The following is a 20,529-nucleotide window of genomic DNA, read 5'->3' as shown; positions in this document are numbered from 1 at the left end:
TCTGCATATAAGAAGTCACCCCACTCAAAGGTCGATTCATCATGTATTCCGTCACCACATTCCTCATGCCAATGCTCGAACTCTCCACAATTGTAGCAGAAGATAGGCAGTTCTCATACTTGACTTGGTACTTGACCCTCTCCCCACCTTTCTTTCCTGTCACAAATCTTTTGATTTTTGCGTTTATATCAATCTTGACTCTGACTCTCACAAATTCGCCGAAAAATCCCGCCGGCAGCTTCAACTGCACCTCCTTCATCTCGCCGATCCGTGAAGCTAGCCCCTTCACCGCCGGCTCAATAAGGAAATACGGGCAAACGATGGATCTGAGCCCAAACCTCAATCTTATCAAGCTTTCAAGAATCAGGGTTTTTGAAACCATCATACTCCTCCAGAATCACAGCTTGATCCCTAAACAGCCATGGGCCATCTAGCATGGATTTTTTCCAATCCGTGAGGCAACCAAATTGCACCGTAAAAAGGTTCTCCCTGATCTTCCTCCAGACTACCATTTTCGTCGGGTTCCAGGCCGCCCTCATGTCGCCGTACAGTGCATTAGGGCTGAAGGTTTTGGGTGTGTGAACCCTCACGATAGCCAGCCACTTCGTCGGCTCCATCAGGTCTGGAAGCTCCTCCTCCCACACAAAGTCATTATCTTCCTCCTCCTACAAGGTAAGGCAAGCTAGTAGGTCCTCCGCCGTCTCCTTCCCCTTCTCCCTATGAGAGCCCCTGCCCTCTGCCATAGCCGCGATCTGATCTGACTAGCACAGCAGGGAAAGATCTCAAGGATTCCCCTTAGTGAGCCCGAGTTGAGGGGAGTCGATCGCGATCGAGAGTAGCACCGATGATAGGATTCCGGTGAAAATCGCCGGAAGATGTCGAAACTCTAGTTTTCGCCTAGGGGGTGGTAATAAGGAAACTCCTTTGGACCTGGTTTGGTTTGATTGCATAGAACTTGTTGAAAGAAAAACTTGGGTGAACACTCCAGGTAAAGCCCATTTTCCTTGTAGAGAAGGTTAGCCCAATAAAGGTGGGCTAGTTTCCTCGACTTAATTCTGGACAGCCAGTCAAAAAATGACTGAGTTTTCTATTGAGAGCAGAATTTCCTATTCTATGCTCATTATACAAAATAGTACTTCCTCCGATCCAAAAGTTGTACTAAATCAGAGAAAATTAATATGGATCAAAGGAAGTATTGTAGTAAATCAGCAATAATTAATATGGATCGGAGGGAGTATTGTAGTAAATCAGCAACAATTAATATGGATAGGAGGGTGTAGCAATTTTCTATTTTTTCCAAACCACGACCTCACATGGGCCTAGTCCATTTAGCTTATTCACCTCGCACCGTACAAGTGAAACCTAAGAGCGATTTTCTTATTTCTCAAAAAAAGAGCATTTTTATTTTTTTTCTCTCTAAAAAAAGAGCATTTTTCTTTTGTTTTTTTATCCGTCCATAGTTCTCTACTGGGTGCAACATTTGTTTTGGTTTTGTTAGTGGAAGTTTTTATATTGATCTTTTTCCATACTTTAAAGATTTCATGAACATTTTACAAAATGTGAACATTTTATATTTGTTTTGAGCTGGATATTTTTAAAATGTACAAATATTTATAGAAATCATGAGTTTGAAAAAAATAAAGACCAGTAGAAATTTTAAAAAGCATGAACCGTCCAAAATAAATGTCCTCCAAGCGCACAAAGTGCTACATGGGTCGTTGGCCCACCGCACGTTTTAGGAAATATTCTTCGCAGTGAGTGAAGAATAAGAGCAACCCTATATAGGCATCATTGCAGAAACCAACGAGTAAAAAATATGTCCTCTTGAAATGCAGAAATTTAGAAAACATGGAAAATTTAGTTAAAATCAGAAGGTTAGCCCAATAAAGATGGGCTAGTTTCATGGGCTTAATTCCAGGGAGTAAGAAAATGACAGAGTTTTTCTATTGAGAACGGAACATCCTATTAGTACTCCCTCTGATCCATGTTAATTGTCGCTAGTTAAATACAACTTTGTAGAAAATTGTACTAAATCACCAACAATTAATATGGACACGAGGGAGTAGCAATTTTCTATTCTTCCCAAACCACGGCGTCACACGCGCCTTAGTTCATTTAACTTATTCGCCTCGCACCACACAAGTGACAAACCTAAGAGCATGTTTATTTTTATTTTTTAATTCATCCTGAATTTTCTACAGGGTGCAACAATTGTTTTGGTTTCATTATTAGTGGTTTTTATTTTTGCACTTTTCTATATTTTAATGATTTCATGAACATTTTTTAAAATGTGAAGATTATAATTTTTGTTTGGTTGGAAATTTAAAAATTCATAAATATTATAAAAATGTTCAAATATTTATAAAATCAGGATTTAAAGAAACTAAGGTCCGGTCGAAATGAAAAAGGCATAAACCAACCAGAATAAATGTCCTCCCGGGTGCACGAAGCACTACATGGGTCATTGGCCCACCGTACATTTTGCGGAGTATTCTTCCTGATGAGTGAAGAATAGGAGCAACCCTACGCAGGCATCATTGCGAAAATCAACATGGAAAAATTATGGCCTCTTGGATTGCAAAATTTTAGTTAGAATTAAAGTTGTTAGAAAATAATAAAGATGTAAATGCCAAACATATTTTTACGGGACCACAAAGCTCATAATTTGTAATTGATGCCTCTGAGGATTTTTTTAAGTAAAAAATAAAAGACCGGTAGAAATAAAAAGGCATAAGCCGGCCAAAATAAATGGCCTCCCAAGCATAGCAGGCCACTACATGGGTCGTTGGCCCACCGCAGGTTTTGGGGAGTATTCTTCGCGACGAGTCAAGAATAGGAGCAACTCTATTTTGGACATCATTACAAAACAAACAAGGAAAAAGTATGGCCTCTTAGATTTCAGAAATATAGAAAACATGGAAATTTTAGTTAAAATTAAAGTTGTCAGAAAACACTCAAGATTTAAATGCCAAACAGATTTCTATGGGACCTAAAAACACATAATTTTGCCTCTGGATGGGATGCAACATGCATGCCAATTTTGTTGGATATTTTTCAAAATCATGAATATTTTTGAAATATAAAACACTTTAAAATCAAAATTAAGGAAATAAAATACCACTAGAAATTAAGAAAAGGCATAAACCGGCCAAAATAAATGTTCTCCCGAGCACATGAAGCACTACATAGGTCGTTGGCCCACAACACATTTTGGGGAGTATTCTTCCCCATGAGTGGAAAATAGGATCAATCCTATTCAGAAATCATTGCGAAAACCAACATGGAAAAATTATGGCCTTTTGGATTGTAGAAATTTAGAAAACATGGCAAATTTAATTAATATTAAAGTTGTCAAAAACTAATAATATTTAAATGCCAAATAGATTTCTACGGGACCTCAAAGCCCATAATTTTTTAATTGACGAAAGTCCGATAGAAATAAAAAAAACATAAAGTAAACCAAAATAAATGTTCTCCCAAGCACATGAGGCACTACATGGGTCGTTGGCCCACCACATGTTTTGGGTAGTATTCTTCGCGCTGAGTGAAGAATAAGAACAACCCTATTTAGATAACATTGCGAAAATGAACAAGGAAAAATTATGGCTTCTTGGATTGCAGAAATTTAGATGACATGAAAATTTTACTTCAAATTAAGGTAGCCAGAAAATAATTAAGATTTAAATGCCAAACAGATTTCTACGGGACCTAAAAGCTCATAACTTTGTAATTGATGCCTCCGGATGGGATGCAACATGCATGCCAACTTCCAGAGAGGGAGGGAGGGGGAGAAAGTGAGAGAGGAGCTTTGATTTTACGCGAGAATATGGACGATACAATCTATTCGGATTTTATGTTTCTTTTCTATGAGTTATGTAAAAACAATCTAAAATATGAAATATCTCACGGAAGGACATTGTGCTCTGCTATCATGTAACAAGAGATTGTGACGCTTTCGTTGCATGAACCGCAGTGGCGGTACTACAAACATAGCTATGATGTTATGTGGCGTCACAACTTTAGAAAATGATGGTTGAATTTTTGCAATTTTAGATACAAATTTATACATGTTTGAATCGCCATCAAGCATTGACATCGCAATACGCGAGTCCTCGCACCGCTACTAACATATCTTTTGCTCCTGATACAGTGGATTGGCATCCAATGCTTCGGTCACATGGTGGTGGGGTCGGTGTCGGGTTTTTTGAGTTTGTTTTGATCATGATGCTCGTGTTTCAGGTTTTCTCTTCTACTTTTTGTTTCCTTACCAACCGTACACTTGTGGAGCTTAATTGTCTTATAAGTGGTGTGTTCCTCGGTCATAGCATCTTCAGTGATACATAGGCAGACATGTTTGCTTGACGCAGCCACCGCCTCCTCCTCCAAGAAGAAACTTATGGTTCCTCTACCTTTAGTAGCGTCGACGCTGGCCTGCCTCGTCTCTGGTGGGCGTAGGGTCATGGAGGAACGATGGACCCGGCCTTTGTCGATGAGAGGATCCCGCTCCGTTTTAGGTTTTTTTTAGTTCATTTAGGGCTTATGTCCTGCTTAAAAAGACCAGACGACGACGACTCCCAGAAAATGGAATAAGGTTTCCCCGTCTAGCCTTGCTTCAGTGATGCATCTAGTGTTGTGGAAGGACATGTAAAGGCGTGTCTCCGACGAATCTCGCGGGATTCGATCAGTACTAAGTCTTCGGTGGATCTACTTGGGTCCGGTTGGGTCCGGTCTTCGTTCATGCCTCTACCCTGAAAACACGTGCGGGAGTATTTGTGGCTCCGTTCGCTGATTTCAGAAACTGTCCACCGACACAAGGCCGACCACCTACATGCTGGTTTTAGCATTGATCCCCAATCAACCACATGCCCTGATGGCATTTGGCCCCTGCTCACTGATTTAAGAAACTATCCGCCGACACAAGACACGCAGGGCGCCTAAATGCAGTTTTTCAGCACACCTGAACATGGCGCCGACAGGCGACAGGGACCCGGAGAATCGCACCCCGCACAAATGCATGCACCGCATGTTTATACTCTCTAGTACTACAAGGGTTGATGAGCACGGACGGGCATGAATGGAACTGCTGATTTTGATGATTAGCCGGTGACAGCAACAGGACGCTACCATGTTAACCACAGTCACCCACGCAACGACCACGGGGACCGATCGACCGATCGGTCGGCGGTGCGTCGTCTCGCTATACACGACGATTACACATTACATACTACCGGCGCCAGCACAGGGTCTGCTGAGGATGTTCACAGAAACGAAACCAAACGAAACGAAACGATTGTGTTAGAGATTGACCGAATTGGGTCAGCCATGCGCGCGCTTGTACCGGAATTCTACCCCTGCCACGCAGTGCGGCCATCGCCGCCGTCGAGGCCAGCCTCGGGCTTCGCTTCAGCAGCGCCTGGTGGTGTTCGCCGGCGCCCAGAGGTCGGCCCCGTTGCTCTGGGTCAGCTGCAGCGTCTGCTCCACCGGCACCAGGCACAGGCCGCGGTTCCGCAGGCTGTAGTGGTCGGGATCCTGCATCGACCAGTATAAGATGCATTTCTTCAGTACAAATAAAAAAGCATACACTGCGGTTTATACTTCTGTCAGAGTTTATCATGTTCAGAATGTTCAGGGAATTTCAGAATAGTGTGCGAGGATCGGCTAAAATAACAGCGTGAGCTCTTTCTCACCTCAGGCTCGGCGCCGGGCGCCGGAGGAGGGCGCATGTACGGGGAGCTAAGAACCTCGAGCTGCTGGTGCAAGAACTTGATGTAGCCCGAGGCCTCCTGAAGAACAGAAGCTGTGTCCGTCTGCATATTCACAACCAAATATGCTCAAATCAACAATCATTCATTGCAGGCGAGCTGCTTTGCAGAGACGAGAAGTGAGCAAGACACTGCAGAAGCAAGCAAATACCTTCCCAAATGGCGACACGAGCTGCTGCAGCGCCGCCACTCTCTCGCCGACCTTGTCTTTCTTCTCCTGCTTGATCACAACAAAATCACTTCAGCAGCTAATTTACAGGTATGAGGTCGATGTGCAAACTTAGCCGTACGTACCCTGGGAGAAATGGGGCCGCCGCCCCTGGGGCTGGCGTTCCTCGGCTTCTTGGACCCCATGCCCGCGAACTCCTCCGAGCCGCTGCTGGTGGCGGTGGTGGCGACGGCCTGCTGCTGCTGCTTCCCGCTGAAGTAGCTGTCGGTGTGGTTCCTCTTGCTGTGATTGGCCACTTGAGTCATCATCATCTTCCTCTCCCGCTACTGCTGCTGGCTATGCGTACGTTCGCCCCTTTTTTCCTGCTGAAAACCAGGAGCGTTTCTGTATGACTATACGAGCTAAGCCTTCGGTCTGGAGTAAAAGCTGACTTTACAACTGTGTAGTCGTTGGTTCAGAGGTCGGTTTCATGGAAATCACTCTCCATTTATCTATTCAGAAGGGTGTCTGGTTTCAGTCTCAGACAAACAAAACTTAGTTTTAGTTTTATATGAGCTCCTACTAGACTGCTGCGCGAGTAACAATAATGGAAACGGCATGCCAAGGGACGGTCAAAGGTATCATGAGCATCAAGAATCCTTCTTCTATTCTCCGGCCGAAAGCCAGAAACTTTTTGTTTCCCTTCTGGAAATTATAACCCAAACAGTGCCAAGGAAAATGGAATCTCTAGATTGGTACTCAAGTTCCATCCAAATTTTGGTCTGGAGTGCTGGCCTAGTATTCCTTGGCTGCCGATTTGCATTTCTCAAGCGGCCGCGTGCAATCTTTTATCAATTGACAACTTTGTCCGTTTCTTATGCCGCCAGTTGGGTACTTGGCCCTTATCTGAAGGTTAGAGACCACTGCATTGAGTTACAGAGGGGTAGGGCAAAGAAAAATGGTACTATTCCACTGTTCGTAGTCTATACTACTTACCTTATCACGAGGTTACGAGGCTTTTGTCTTCCGAGTGGAGCTAACGAACGTCATCAGGAAGCAGACCGGGCCAAAGCTAATTAATAATCTAGTTTGATCCTTATCTATCAGCGCTAGATAACGTGCGAGTCCAAAGCACTTGCAGGGATATCATGAGCACTTGGTTACAGATGCATGTGTACTGTGATACGAAGAATATTGTGCACAGTACACGGTTTTAATTATGTCTCATGCATGAAACTCAATATGATGTTTTTGTTTTTTGAGGGGCACTCAATATGATGTTCATCTTGTTAGAAATAGCCCTAACACAGTTGGTCCACCATGTGTTAAAAATGAACGGAAGCCCGTGTATTAATGGTAATCTAAAGGTAATTCAAGTCTGCGCCCGGGCTCATCTACACTCGATAAACAGTAAATTAAAAAAAGTAAAAACAAAAATGTATTTTTGGCATCGAAGATGCATTAGTGCGTAAGGAGCGTCTAAATTTTCATGGTGTTTGGACATTAGAGGAGCTATAGAAAAAATGGCATGCCCAAATAGTGTATATTTTCAAAGTTTTTTGGCCGCGACCACCTCGAATAATTTTGCACGCACATCATGCATTCGAGTATTTGGGGTTATTATTTTCAATGATTGATGTTTGCACTTGGGCACCGAATCGCTGCAGTTTACCTATAGTTTCTCGATTTATTTCATTGTAACTACACATATTATTAAAAACTACTGTAGCATAGGCAGGGGGTAGCATAGGCAGCAAAAATAATAACAATGTAAAACGTGTGTACGATAATACTAGGAGGGTATACACTTTACAGCACAAGATGTGTACAAACGCGGTAGGCAACGAACTTAATGATCAATCCGACAGTAAAAACAAACGTGATCGATGTCCTTGCGCGTGTAGCCTCTGGCTTGTGATGATCAACCAGTAGTATGAGTACCACATAGGTTGGTAGCATAGCATAGGAGTACACTTCGTCATCACGTCCCGGCCAGTTAGGGGGTCCCATCCTTCGGTTGGGAAGGGAAGCAAGACAACAAGGCGCCAGCTAATATATTGTTCAGGGTGGCCAGCATGCAGTGGCATTGCTGTACCCGCGGCTCTCTTCCATTTGTGCACCATTCCGGGGATTCGATCGGGCTACAGGCCCATTGACTAGGTACAGGAGCAATGGGCTTATTATTTGGACCCTGTCAAAGTTAGCTCACCAGCCTTGATCATTCCATTCCATTTGGAAAGCAGTAAGGCAACCCTAGTAGTAGTATAGTGTGCTCCTACTGCTTACACTAGGGAAATTTACTTTGATTTCTATCGTATCACTGGCGTGGCTAGCTTTGGTTTCACTTTTTGCTGTAAAGATGTTATGGGCTTTGTATGGATGCATGGCTTGGTACACTTTTCTTTGGTTTACCTTAGAGAGATGAGATGAGATGAGACGAGAAAAAGTGGGTGGCAGGTGGGTGAAGTGTGGAAGGAAGGAAGCTGGGAAAGAAGAAAGGACAAGACGCTTTGTCCCGTCGATGATGCGATGCTGGTAACAGAAAAGATGATTGACGAATTTGTCAACTACTAGCATGCATGCGCTCGAGCGGTAGGGCTTTCCCTCGTGTCTCCATGCCATGGTAGTACCGTAGTACTGCACTCACTGTTGCTGTACCTTTTTATTTAACTATTATTACTGTTTGTTTGTAATAAGAGTACGTTTTGTCACTGGTCTACCAGCCGTAATCAATGCTCCTGCGTACTTCCCTCGTCGCGACGCAATCACGGGCCGGGGCGTTTGTTTATGTTCGTGTGCATATATCCGGCGCCTAATCAACCACCCTGGCGCTTAATTAAGCGCAGGTCTGGTCGGGGTCGGGTCACGTCTAATTAATCCGGTCGCCGACGTAGCTAGATGTCCACCCAGGAGCCAGCTGTAGAGAGACCCTCGCCCGCTCCCGCTGCGCCTGATGACACGTATGTACGTGTACGCGTCTGTGGCTCGCGCCATACACACGCCACCGCCTGCTCCTCCGTCTGCTCTCCCTCTCTCTCTCTCTCTCTCTCTCTCAGAGAACGGATGGTAAGAAGACCACCATGGCTGGTGTGGCAGCTATGCTCTTAAAGTCTCAAGCCGGCGCCATGGTCAAGTCAGGCAAGCAAGAAAAAGAGGTCTCCGTATGGTTAGCTTCATCAGCTAGCTAGCGTTCGGTAGTTTACTCGTACAGTAAGAGAAGTAACTAAGAGATCGAAACGAACATAGCGAGTTAACTGGAGTAACTAATAACTGCATCATGCTTGGTGAGGTTCTTTGGATTAAAAGAGCTGCCGGGGTCATACCTGCAGAGGCAGTTTGATCAACAACGCCGAGAGGGGGCGGAAGCTCTATCTCCACTTCTCCAGCTTCGATACTCGACTCCACTGGCACTGGCGCGCCGCGACGGCAGCTAGCTCCGGCGCTCCTCGCCGTCTGTGTTTGGAGCCGGAGAGGCCTGGAGAAGAGGAGCGGGACTGCAAGAGTAGCTAGAGAGAAGGGAAAGGAACAAGGCTTATGGGGGGTTTAAGGAAGGAGTGGGAAGGGAGGGGCTGCCCGGGGACATTTGGGGATCAGGCAGGCCCGGAGCATTTATATATACAGAAGAAGAGAGACGCGGGCAGGGAGCGGGTGGTGGCCAGCGGCAGCGGCCGCGTACGCTGCAGATAGATAGATAGATAGATAGATTTCTTTTTTCTTTTTTCTTTGAGAATAGATAGATTTCACTTTTTCTAAGACAAGGAAGGAAACGGATGCTTTATTAGAACAGCGGCGCGCTATCTGTCCGAGCGTGACGACGGACGGACGTTGCGGAAATGGATTCTCTCACGAAATCCTCCGGCGCACGTCCCAGACTGCACCAAGCAAAGCGAAAAGGCCGCAGAAAAGGTGACGTGGAATTGCTGGGTCGCCCGAGGATGGCGTGCCTGCGTGCGTGTAGCGGTTTGTCCGTTCGCCTCACTTTCCATGACAGCTAATATCCAGAGGAGAGAGGGAGAGGGAGAGGATATGGGGCCAAAGGCGTGACCGGGGGAGAGGGGTGCAGGAGAGGACAGGGCTCAGGGGGTGACGCCATTTGCCCAGCCCACGGAGAGGGACGGGGACAAACGGGCCCGTCTGCTCGCTCTCGCTTTGCGGTGCGGTGCCGTGCCGCGCCGCGCAGGCCGCAGCGGAGGACGTGCGGGCGTGGGGGCGCCGTGCGGGTGACATTTGTGCGGGGCTGCATGCGCCGAAAGGGACGGCGGTCGCCAGCCACCAGGTGTGTTCTTCTGCATGCACCGCGGGCGGGATCGTCGACCGGCGACTTGTCCACGTTCGGTGTGCGGTAGAATACCGCCGGGCTGGGGTATGCGACGCAGTACAGCGATGTGTATACAGCCTGGTGGTGTCTTTCGTCGAACAAGAAAAATACGTATGGGATAGGTGTGTAGACGTGTGGTAGCTAGGAGGCGTTGCGTGCCGCTCTTGACAAAAGCTACGGCGCCTACGCGCATTGCCGCATTTAGCAATTTGGAATGGTTCCGGAAAGAAAAGAGGGTCACGTGTATTGTTACTTTTTCTCTTCTATCTACGAATATTTGTCTGGCTTCCCGGGTTTATTTCAACTTTTATACTCACTCCCCTAGAAAGAAGGCATTTCAATTTTGTCTGGAGTAGAACGACCCAGAGTTTAACAGTTTCTAAGAATTCTAGGGAGCTGCTACGCGTCCATCGGCCGATGATTCTAAAATATCCGCCGCGTCGATGGCCGTTGGATCCCCGCGCTGTTAGCTGTCGTACTGCTCGCACCCCGCATTGCCCCCTCATTAATTCCTGCAACAAGCGTGCTGTTGCAGAAACAAACAACCTTGCCCTCGGCCCCGACAGTGATGTGCCCAGCGCGGCGCCGCCTTCAACCCGCCCATGTTCCTGCAACAAGACCCGTGTTCCCGCAACAAGACCCATGTTGCAAAACCTGCATTTGAAGATAGCCTTTGTTGCAAGACCATCTCCGACCTCTTCTCAGTATTCCTACAACAAGACCCTTGTTGCAAAAATTTCAACAACATCTCTGGCCTCTTCTCCGTATTCCTGCAACAAGACCTTTGTTGCAAAAAAAATTGCAACCAAGGTGATGTTGTGGTAGAAGCTTTGTGTCGGCAGATCGAGCCGAAAAGCTTCAACACGGTTTGGCCTTGGACGAGCAGTCCAGTATGCTCTCAAATATCTTGGCAACGACCTCGGCGAGCTCACCGCCAGCTAGCTGGATCGCCGGAAGCAAGATGATGAGGACATGACTACCTTGGATACGACCAAAAATATTGCATACATGTATATTTATGAGGTGATTTCTAATGCAAACTATGCAATAATTTATTTATGTCATCCAGGACAAATATACTTCACAAACTTTTGTGTCATTTCCAATTGCAGGTGTATGATACATTTGTACAATCCACATATGAAGATAAGGGGAAAAGGGATGTTTAAGTGCTGTTCAAAAAGTCCTCTCATGTCACTTTTGGGCCAAGAGAAGATAGAGTCCAAGTCTCTTACGTTCTGGATTCAGATTCGGACTGGACAAACATACCTGACTCAAAACGCCAAGAACTCTTTCATACAGACTCCAAATTGGGTGATTCTTTTTTTTGTTAGAAATTATATTTCGTGCTCTTCCCAACCCAATTGGAATCACCTTAATATCCGTCCGAGTGTTGAGTTATCGACGAAACAATCTGACGCTGCAGCAGAATCCGAGTCAAACTACAAGTCCAAAGGTGTTGCATCACCTCTACTTGGGCCCATGAGCCTTGTACGACCTAGGGTTAGTTCTAGGCTGCCTTGGGACGTCCTCCCACCTCCTTGCTTCTATACAAGTAGATCCATCTAGTAGCTTTTTCCTTGGGATTTGTTTAGTTAAAAGTTAGCCATTGCAACTTCGTGTACTTCGTTTGTGTCCAACGACCAGATCATGACCACTTTCGGATCCCCACCTTTATCAATACTTCATCTATATTCGCAATATTCAGAATGGATTATCATATTCTTGCTTGTTCTTCGATTGCTTGCAGGAATGGACCTTCATGGTCAGGTTGATTGTGTTCCGGCGTGGTCAATAACCTCTCGAAATTGGTTTAGCGATTGCTAAGGCGCAACGTCGTGCACGTTTGTAGTCGGATCGTCAAAATCCACTCCACCAAATCGATAGTTATCATCTCATCGAAAGATCGGGACACCCCGCCTCTATCACAAATTCACAAGACAACGAGCAACTGCATCACCAGGGACTGCTCCTTGGCCATCTTCCTCAACGCCGCCGCCGAACAGTCGTCGTCGCAGACAAGCCTGGACGAGCTGTTGCTTTTCTTGATGTGCTCCTCTAGAGGCAACGGAGACACATGGGTTAGCCGGACACAGAGGAACGCCGAGCAGTGACAAGGGGTGCGGCTCACCGGCAAAGCGCGCGCGGGCGGCCGGCGCTGGCCAGGCTGTTAACTCACAGTGAGTTTTGGCTACACGCAAGAAAAGTGTGGACGTGTTTCACTCGTGATAAGGATATCAGTGGAGTGGGGGCCCACGTGACACGTGTCAATCACTGAAGGAGGCCGACGTGACGTGGTTATCAGCCGGTTCAAGCTAATCTTTTCCCTTCTAAGAAAGACTATCAAGAACTACACATATCAGATTAATATTGTTGGGTAATGTATTCGCAAAAAAAATTTGTTGGGTAAATATATTTTCGTAATATCTTAGTTATATGTAGTATTTGTAATTGTTGATGATTTTTCCTATAAACTTGATCAAATTGTTTATGTTCGTGGGAGGGAAGGAGTATATTGTCAAAATCTGGTATGTTAAAAATTTCATAGGGAACTAATGTTTTTCTAGGAAAAACCCAAGAATGCCTAGGATTGCTTGTGATTGACCTTGATTTGCATGATTGCTGTTTGATTGTTTGCTTAGGAAGGGTTAAAAGCCCAATGCAACTAGTTGAAACCTAGCTAGCCATTGGTTGAAACCAAATCATTTTGAAATATTATTTAGGCGTAAGTCTATCCTTAGTAAGTCCCAAGTAATATTCAAGCCAAAATGATTTCCTAACAATTGAATTAAATTTATCTTGAAATCAATTCAAATGTCAAGGGAAATTATTTAAGAAGGTCTTTGCAATTATTTGGCAGGAAAGTGGATTTCATAAGTCCAACTAATGAGTTTAACCTTCTGCCAATTTTACAAATTGGATTTGAAACAGATTTGGTTTTGAAACCAAATTCAAATTCAAAAGGGAAATAAAGGTGCATAAATTATTTGTCCAAAATGCCCAAACAAAGGGTCCACCAACTTAGGAATATTCTAGATAGATTTTAGAGCACTTCTGCTTTTGAAATAAAATTCAAATTCTGAACAGATTTGAATTTAGAAAAAACAAAAAATCATGAGAGAAAATGGGCTTTTCATCCTGGGCGGGCCGGGGACGCACCTGCATGACATTCTTTGGGCCATCCATGATGGAAAAAAATGTGGTAGAAGTGAGGGCAAGGAAAACCTCAGGGAGTTCCCGGTTACGATGGGTGGTCGGGGTCGAGTGATGCACGGAGGTTTGCGCGTTTCTCTTGTACACGTACGCGGGTGTGTGCGAAGCATTGGAAACTGAACCTGAGAGAGGCGTTTGCTTACTGAACCTGAGCGATTGCACTAGCTACATACTGAACCCGAGCGATTCCTTCGCTACTGCTGCTAACTGAAGCCGATCGAACCTGCCTCTTGATGAACAGTGTCCGTTGTTGGGGGTTGGATGAACAGTTCCCAGTGGGACTTGGATGAACAGGACCACATGGTAGTAGAGGCCATTACCGTTGGATAAACAGGACCCCGACCGAGGAGGCCACCAAGACGGTTGGGGTGGATGAATAGGACCCCGTGGAGGGCTGGTTGAAAAGTAGTTGGTGGAGGCTGGATGAACAGTAGGTGGTGGAGGCAGGAGGAAGACGTGGTGGATGAACAATAGCAGGTGGAGGCTAGAGGAAGTCAGCGGTGGACGAACAGTAGCCCGTGGAGGATGGAGCGAGGTAGTAGACGATGGGTGAACAGTAGCCCATGGAGTCCCGTTTTACGGTACGCCACACCCCCTCAGATGAACAGGAACCCGTTCGGACCGTAGACGCTCCAGCACAAGTCCATTTCCTCTGTTTTGCAGTATGCCACACCCCTTCCGATCAACAGGACCCCGTTTCGACCGTAGGCACTCGAATAGAAGTCCATTTCCTTCATTTTGCGGTACGCCAGACCCCTCCCGATGAAAGGACCCGTTTCGACCGTACATGGTCGAACAGAAGGTTGTTTCCTCCGTTATGCGGTATGCCACACCTTGTTTCGGCTCTTCCGTCCAAGTCGGTTGGCTCCCGATGAACATAACGTATTCCGACCCGGTCGGTTGCCTCCCGATCGATGAACACGGCGTTTTTTACTCCCTTCCGACCCAGCCGGTTGGCTACCGATGAATAGGACGCCGTCGCTATACGCGTTTGAGACCCCACTCGTATGTACATACATGGCTGTATTTTTTGGACATAGATGAATGTTTACATAAGCCTTTAACATCATTAGCAATTCTAAACATCAAATCACTCAAGCGTTCAATCATGATAACATTACGTTTTAGTTGATCACTTAAATATTTATTAAAGTTTTCTTGTGTTATAATAAAGTTATCAAATTCATCCAAGCACTGACTAGGAGACTTATTATAGGGAATATCACCTTCATCAAGTCTATAAATAGAATTTACCTCTACAACCTGTATCAGGGTGTCAAGCCCATGTATTTCTTTAATAGGTGGTAGATTCTTAACATCTTCAAATTTAACACCCTTCTCTTTCATAGATTTCTTTATTTCTTGCATATCTTATGGACTGAGGAATAGAATACCTCTCTTCTTTGGAGTTGGCTTAGGTGGGGGTTCTGGAAGTGTCCAATCATCGACATTCCTTAGTATATTATCTAATAATTCCTAAGCCTGCTCAACAGTTTGTTCCCTGAAAACACAGCCAACACAACTATCTAGGTAGTCCCTAGAAGCATCGGTTAGTCCATTATAAAAGGTATCAAGTACTTTATTTTTCTTAAGAGGATGATTAGGCAAAGCATTAAGTAATTGGAGTATCCATGGCCTCCGCCAATCTTGAGGGAGATGCTCTTCCTCAGATTGCACAAAGGTGTACATTTCCTGTAAGGCAGCCTGTATTTTATGAGCAGCATTTTTTTCAGTGAAGTAATATATCATATCCGAGGGACTACACACACAACTAGGAGCAAGAGCATTGAACCATTCTTTAGCATCACCCTTTAATGAGAAAGGAAACAACTTAAGAAAATAGTAATAGTGAATCTTTTCCTCTTGAGCAAATAGGGTGGCAATGTCATTTAATTTAGTAAGATGTGCCACAATAGTTTCAGATTCACGGCCATGAAAAGGATCGGATTCTACCAAGGTAATAAGTTTAGGATCAACAAAGAATTCATAATCCTTATCAGTAACAAAGATAGGAGAAGTAGCAAACTTAGGATCATATTTATTCTTTCTATCCTAGCCATTTCTTTCAGCTTACTCAGTAATTTCTTAAGATCTTCCCTATCATTACAAGGAAGAAATTCTCTAGCAATCTCCCCATCCATAACATAACACTCAGGTACATTAGGCATTTCAAAACTAGTAGGAGAGCTAGGCATAAAAGGTGAATCATAATTTTCAGTAGTTTCAACATTCTCAAGTTCTTTAGCTTTAGCAATTTGTTCATCAAGAATTAACCTAGTGGCCTAGTTTCATCAAGCTAAGTACTAGCATCATCACAAGTATCATTTATAATAGAAGTACTATCATCAATTACTTGCGACATATCAGATTGAATAGCAGGTGGTGGTGTCACAAGCCTACTTAAAACAGAAGGTGGATCAAGTGGAGAGCTAGATGGTAGTTCCTGACCTCCCCTCGTCTTAGAGGGTACGATATTGGTCTTAGAGTCCTTTAGATTCTTCAGTGATAAACAGATATTCAACTGCCAAGTTAACTTAATAAATAGAGCTATACTCCCCGACAACGACACCAGAAAATGGTCTTGATAACCCACAAGTATAAGGGATAACGACAGTCTTCGAGGGTAGTATTTCACCTAGTTTATTGATTCGACACAAGGGGAGCCAAAGAATATTTATAAGCCTTAGAAGTTGAGTTGTCAATTCAACCACACCTGGAAAGTTTTTCTGTGCAGCAAAGTGTTTAGTAGCACAGTAGTTTGATAGTTTTGATAGTAATAGTAACTGAAGGAAATATGCCCTAAAGGCAATAATAAAATTGTTATTTTATATTTCCTTGTATCATGATAAATGTTTATTATTCATGCTAGAATTGTATTAGCCGGAAACTTGATACATGTGTGGATACATAGACAAAATACCCTGTCCCTAGTATGCCTCTACTTGACTAGCTCGTTGATCAAAGATGGTTAAGTTTCCTAGCCATGGACATGTGTTGTCATTTGACGAATGGGATCACATCATTAGGAGAATGATGTGATGGACAAGACCCATCCATTAGCATAGCATAATAATCGTTCAATTTATTGCTACTGCTTTCTTCATGTCAAATACATATTCCTCCGACTATGAGATTATGCAACTCCCGGACACTGGAGGAATGCCTTATGTGCTATCAAACGTCACAACGTAACTGGGTGATTATAAAGATGCTATATAGGTATCTCCGAAGGTGTTTGTTGGGTTGGCATAGATCGAGATTAGGATTTGTCACTCCGAGTATCGAAGAGGTATCTCTTGGCCCTCTCGGTAATGCACATCACATGAAGCCTTGCAAGGAATGTGACTAATGAGTTAGTTGCAGGATGTTGCATTACAGAGCGAGTAAAGAGACTTGCCGGTAACGAGATTGAACTAGGTATGTGATGTCTGCTAGAACTACGTCGGTATTTCCCCAAAGAGGAAGGGATGATGCAGTATAGCGATGGTAGGTATTTCCCTCAGTGATGAGACCAAGGTTATCAAACCAGTAGGAGAACCTCCTCACACCACGCAAACAACACCTGCACGTAAATAACAAATACTCGCAACCCGACGTGTTAAAGGGGTTGTCAATCCCTTTCGGGTACGGCGCCTCAAGATAGGCAAAAACGTGAGGTAAAAAGTGGTAGATAGGACAAATAGACCGCGGAACAAACAAATTGCAGCAAGGTATTTTTGTATTTTTGGTTTAACAGATCTAAAAATAAATGCAAGGGAAAATATATCGCAAAGGCAAATGTGATGAAAAGAGACACCGGGGCCGTAGGTTTCACTAGTGGCAAATGTGAAAAATACAAACTGTGGGAAAACAATTATTGTTGGGCAATTGATAGAACTTAAAATAATCATGACGATATCCAAGCAATGATAATTATATAGGCATCACATCCAAGATTAGTAGACCGACTCGTGCCTGCATCTACTACTATTACTCCACACATCAACCGCTATCCAGCATGCATCTAGTGTATTAAGTTCATGAGAAAATGGAGTAATGCAATAAGAACGATGCCATGATATAGACGAGATCCATTTATCTATTACGGCAGATATATATCTCATCTTGTTATCCTTAGTAGCAACGATACATATGTGTTGGTTCCCCTTCTGTCACTGGGATCAAGCACCGTAAGATCAAACCCACTACAAAGCACATCTTCCCATTGCAAGATAAATAGATCAAGTTGGCCAAACAAAACCCAAATATCGGAGAAGAAATAAGAGGCTATAAGCAATCACGCATATAAGAGATAAAATAAGACTCAAATAACTTTCATGGATAAAAACATAGATCTGATCATAAACTCAAAGTTCATCGGATCCCAACAAACACACCGCCAAAAGACTGACATCATATGGATCTCCAAGATACCATTATATTGATAATCAAGAGAGAGAGGGGAAGCCATCTAGCTACTAACTACGGACCCGTAGGTCTACAAAGAACTACTCACGCATCATAGGAGAGGCACCAATGGAAGTGGTGAACCCCTCCATGACGGTGTCTAGATTGGATCTGGTGGTTTTGGACTCTGCGGCGGCTGGATCAATATTTCGTTGACTCCCCTAGGGTTTCTAGAATATTTGGGTGTTTATAGAGCAAAGAGGCGGTTCGGGGGGCACCCGAGGTGGGCACAACCCCCCAGGGAACGCCTGGGCCTCTTGGCGCGCCCTGGTGGGTGCTGCTCACCTCGAGCAGCCCCTTAGGTGCTTCCATGGCCCATTGGCTTTCTTCCGGCCCAAAAATATCCTCTAGGAGTTGCATTGCCTTTAGACTCCGTTTGATATTGATTTCCTACGATGTAAAAACATGCAGAAAACAACAACTGGCACTGGGCACTAAGTCAATAGGTTAGTACCAAAAAATGATATAAAATGACTATAAAATGATTGTAAAACATCCAAGAATGATAATATAACAACATGGAACAATAAAAAATTATAGATACGTTGGAGACATATCAGCATCCCCAAGCTTAATTCCTGCTCGTCCTCGAGTAGGTAAATGATAAAAACAAATTTTTTGATGTGGAATGCTGCCTAACATGTTCATCACATTCTTTTCTTTATAGCATGGACATATGGACTATTATATGATTCAAAGCAATAGTCTAGTTTTGACATGAAGACTTTAATACTCAAGCATACCAACCAGCAACCATGTCTTTCAAAATATCAATACTAAAGCAAGTTATCCCTAGCCCATCATGCTCAATCATTGATCCATTCATGAAACACACTCGAATATTAGCTACACCCAATGCTCAAATACGATCATAGTGCCCCTTAGTTGGTGCTTTATAAGAGAAGATGGAGACTCAAATTCAAAATAAAAAATTGCATAAGTAAAAGAAAGGCTCTTCGCGGAGGGAAGTAGGGATTTGTAGAGGTGCCAGAGCTCAAAGCTTAAATTGAGAGATAAAATTATTTTTGAGAGGCATACTTTTCCTACCAACGAAAATTACTTGGAGACTCCCAACTTTCCATGCTAGATACATCATAGGCGGTTCCCAAACAAAAAATAAAGTTTATTCCTTTTTCCACCATAACTTTCACTTTCCATGGCTAGCCGTATCCACGGGTGCCCTCCATACCAACACTTTCCAAGGAATTTATTATTTGACAACATAAAGTAAATTCATTTATTCATTTCGGGACTGGGCATCCCTAGGACCTTTGTCGTACTCTCATGCAATGACAAGTGAATAAACACTCATCATGAGAATAACACATCTAGCATGGAAAAAATTGGCTACCCTTTACCACCTTGCGAGTAGTAGAGCACACAAAAGAGAAATTTATTTTGAACATTAGAGATGGCACATGCAAATTTGCTTAGAATGACATGGAAATACCACATATAGGTAGGTATAGTGGACTCATATGGCAAAACTGGTTTAAAGGGTTTTGGATGCACAAGTAGCGATCATACTTAGTACAAAAATGAAGGCTAGCAAAAAGATTGAGAAGCGATCAACCAAAAAGCAAAAAATCTCATACCCAAGCATTAAGCCTAAGTAACACCGAATAATGCACCATAAGTAGGATATAAATTTCACTACATAACTATTGACTTTTGTGCTCGCATAGGGAATCATAAACCTTAACATCAATATTCTTACTAAAGCACAATTACTCATCAACATGACTCACATATCATATCATCATATCTAAAAACCATTACTAAGAATCAAGTTAATTTTGTCCAATGATCTTCATGAAAGTTTTTATTATATCCTCCTTGGATATCTATCACTTTAGGACTACTTTCATATGTTGCTTTTGATAAGCTCAAACAAATATAAGTGAAGATCATGAGCATAATTTTTTTCTTTCTCTCAAAATAATCGAAGTGAAGCAAGAGAGAATTTCTTAAAATTTTACTAACTCCCAAATAAATCTAAGTGAAGCATGAGAGTATTTCTTCAAAATTAACAAAGCACATCGTGCTCAAAAAGATATAAGTGAAGTACTAGAGCAAGTCCATGGCTCTAAAAATTTAAGTGAAGCATAGGAGCAAGCATAGCATAATTTTCGGCTCTCTAAAAAGGCTGTGTCCAGCAAGGACTCAACACTTATAACACAAAGCAAAACAAGAAAAGACTCATATCATATAAGACGCTCCAAGCAAAACTCATATCATGTGATGAATAAAAATATAGTTTCAAGTAAAATACCGATGGTCGTTACACTACAAAAAAATACACTTCCATGATGATACGTGTTTGTCACAGTAGGTCGCGTTTTCTGTCATGCATGTACATCCATGAAGATTTTATGACAGAATCAAGATAGTCATGCCTGTGTTGTCGTAGAAGTGTTCCATGACATTACCAACATTATCATCACGGAAGTGTCCACTTCCATGACGATAAATCGCATGTCACAAAAGTGCTTTCATCAAGGGTGACTGACACGTGGCAATCACCATAACGGAACATCGTTAAGCTATCGGGTCCGGTTTTGGATCCGATAACCCGTTAAAAGCCCGGACCAATGGGAAATTTCCATGTGTAAAATTCTGATTGGCCGGAGGAAACACGTGTC

The 20,529-nt window shown here is 43.5% G+C and overlaps 1 protein-coding gene across 2 annotated transcripts; it reads right to left on the bottom strand.

Moving 5' to 3' along the window:
• Positions 1-5,071: 5,071 nt before the first annotated feature.
• LOC123045865 (transcription factor bHLH153) lies at positions 5,072-9,536 on the bottom strand. Of its 2 annotated transcripts, none has more exons than XM_044469089.1 (5): positions 9,234-9,536; positions 6,057-6,293; positions 5,914-5,979; positions 5,688-5,807; positions 5,072-5,529 (listed from the first exon to the last, which is right to left on the bottom strand). In XM_044469089.1, exons 2-5 carry the CDS (start codon positions 6,240-6,242, stop codon positions 5,404-5,406), a joined length of 498 nt encoding a protein of 165 aa, XP_044325024.1. In that variant the 5' UTR covers positions 6,243-6,293; positions 9,234-9,536; the 3' UTR covers positions 5,072-5,403. The 2 variants fall into 2 exon arrangements, with proteins under 2 accessions (XP_044325024.1, XP_044325023.1); XM_044469088.1 differs by having other exon boundaries at positions 6,057-6,296; positions 9,234-9,527.
• Between the last annotated feature and the right edge of the window lie 10,993 nt (positions 9,537-20,529).

The sequence above is a fragment of the Triticum aestivum genome, chromosome 2B, assembly GCF_018294505.1.
Source record: "Triticum aestivum cultivar Chinese Spring chromosome 2B, IWGSC CS RefSeq v2.1, whole genome shotgun sequence".
Classification (NCBI taxonomy): domain Eukaryota; kingdom Viridiplantae; phylum Streptophyta; class Magnoliopsida; order Poales; family Poaceae; genus Triticum; species Triticum aestivum.
This window is presented reverse-complemented; position numbering and strand designations above follow the sequence as displayed.

Coding starts and splice junctions, on each gene's coding strand:
- LOC123045865 (XM_044469089.1), bottom strand. CDS start 6,242: ATGATGATGACTCAAGTGGCCAATCACAGCAAGAGGAACCACACCGAC. Junction 5,980..6,056: donor GCGGCCCCATTTCTCCCAGG/GTACGTACGGCT, acceptor GTGATCAAGCAG/GAGAAGAAAGACAAGGTCGG. Junction 5,808..5,913: donor TCGTGTCGCCATTTGGGAAG/GTATTTGCTTGC, acceptor GTGAATATGCAG/ACGGACACAGCTTCTGTTCT.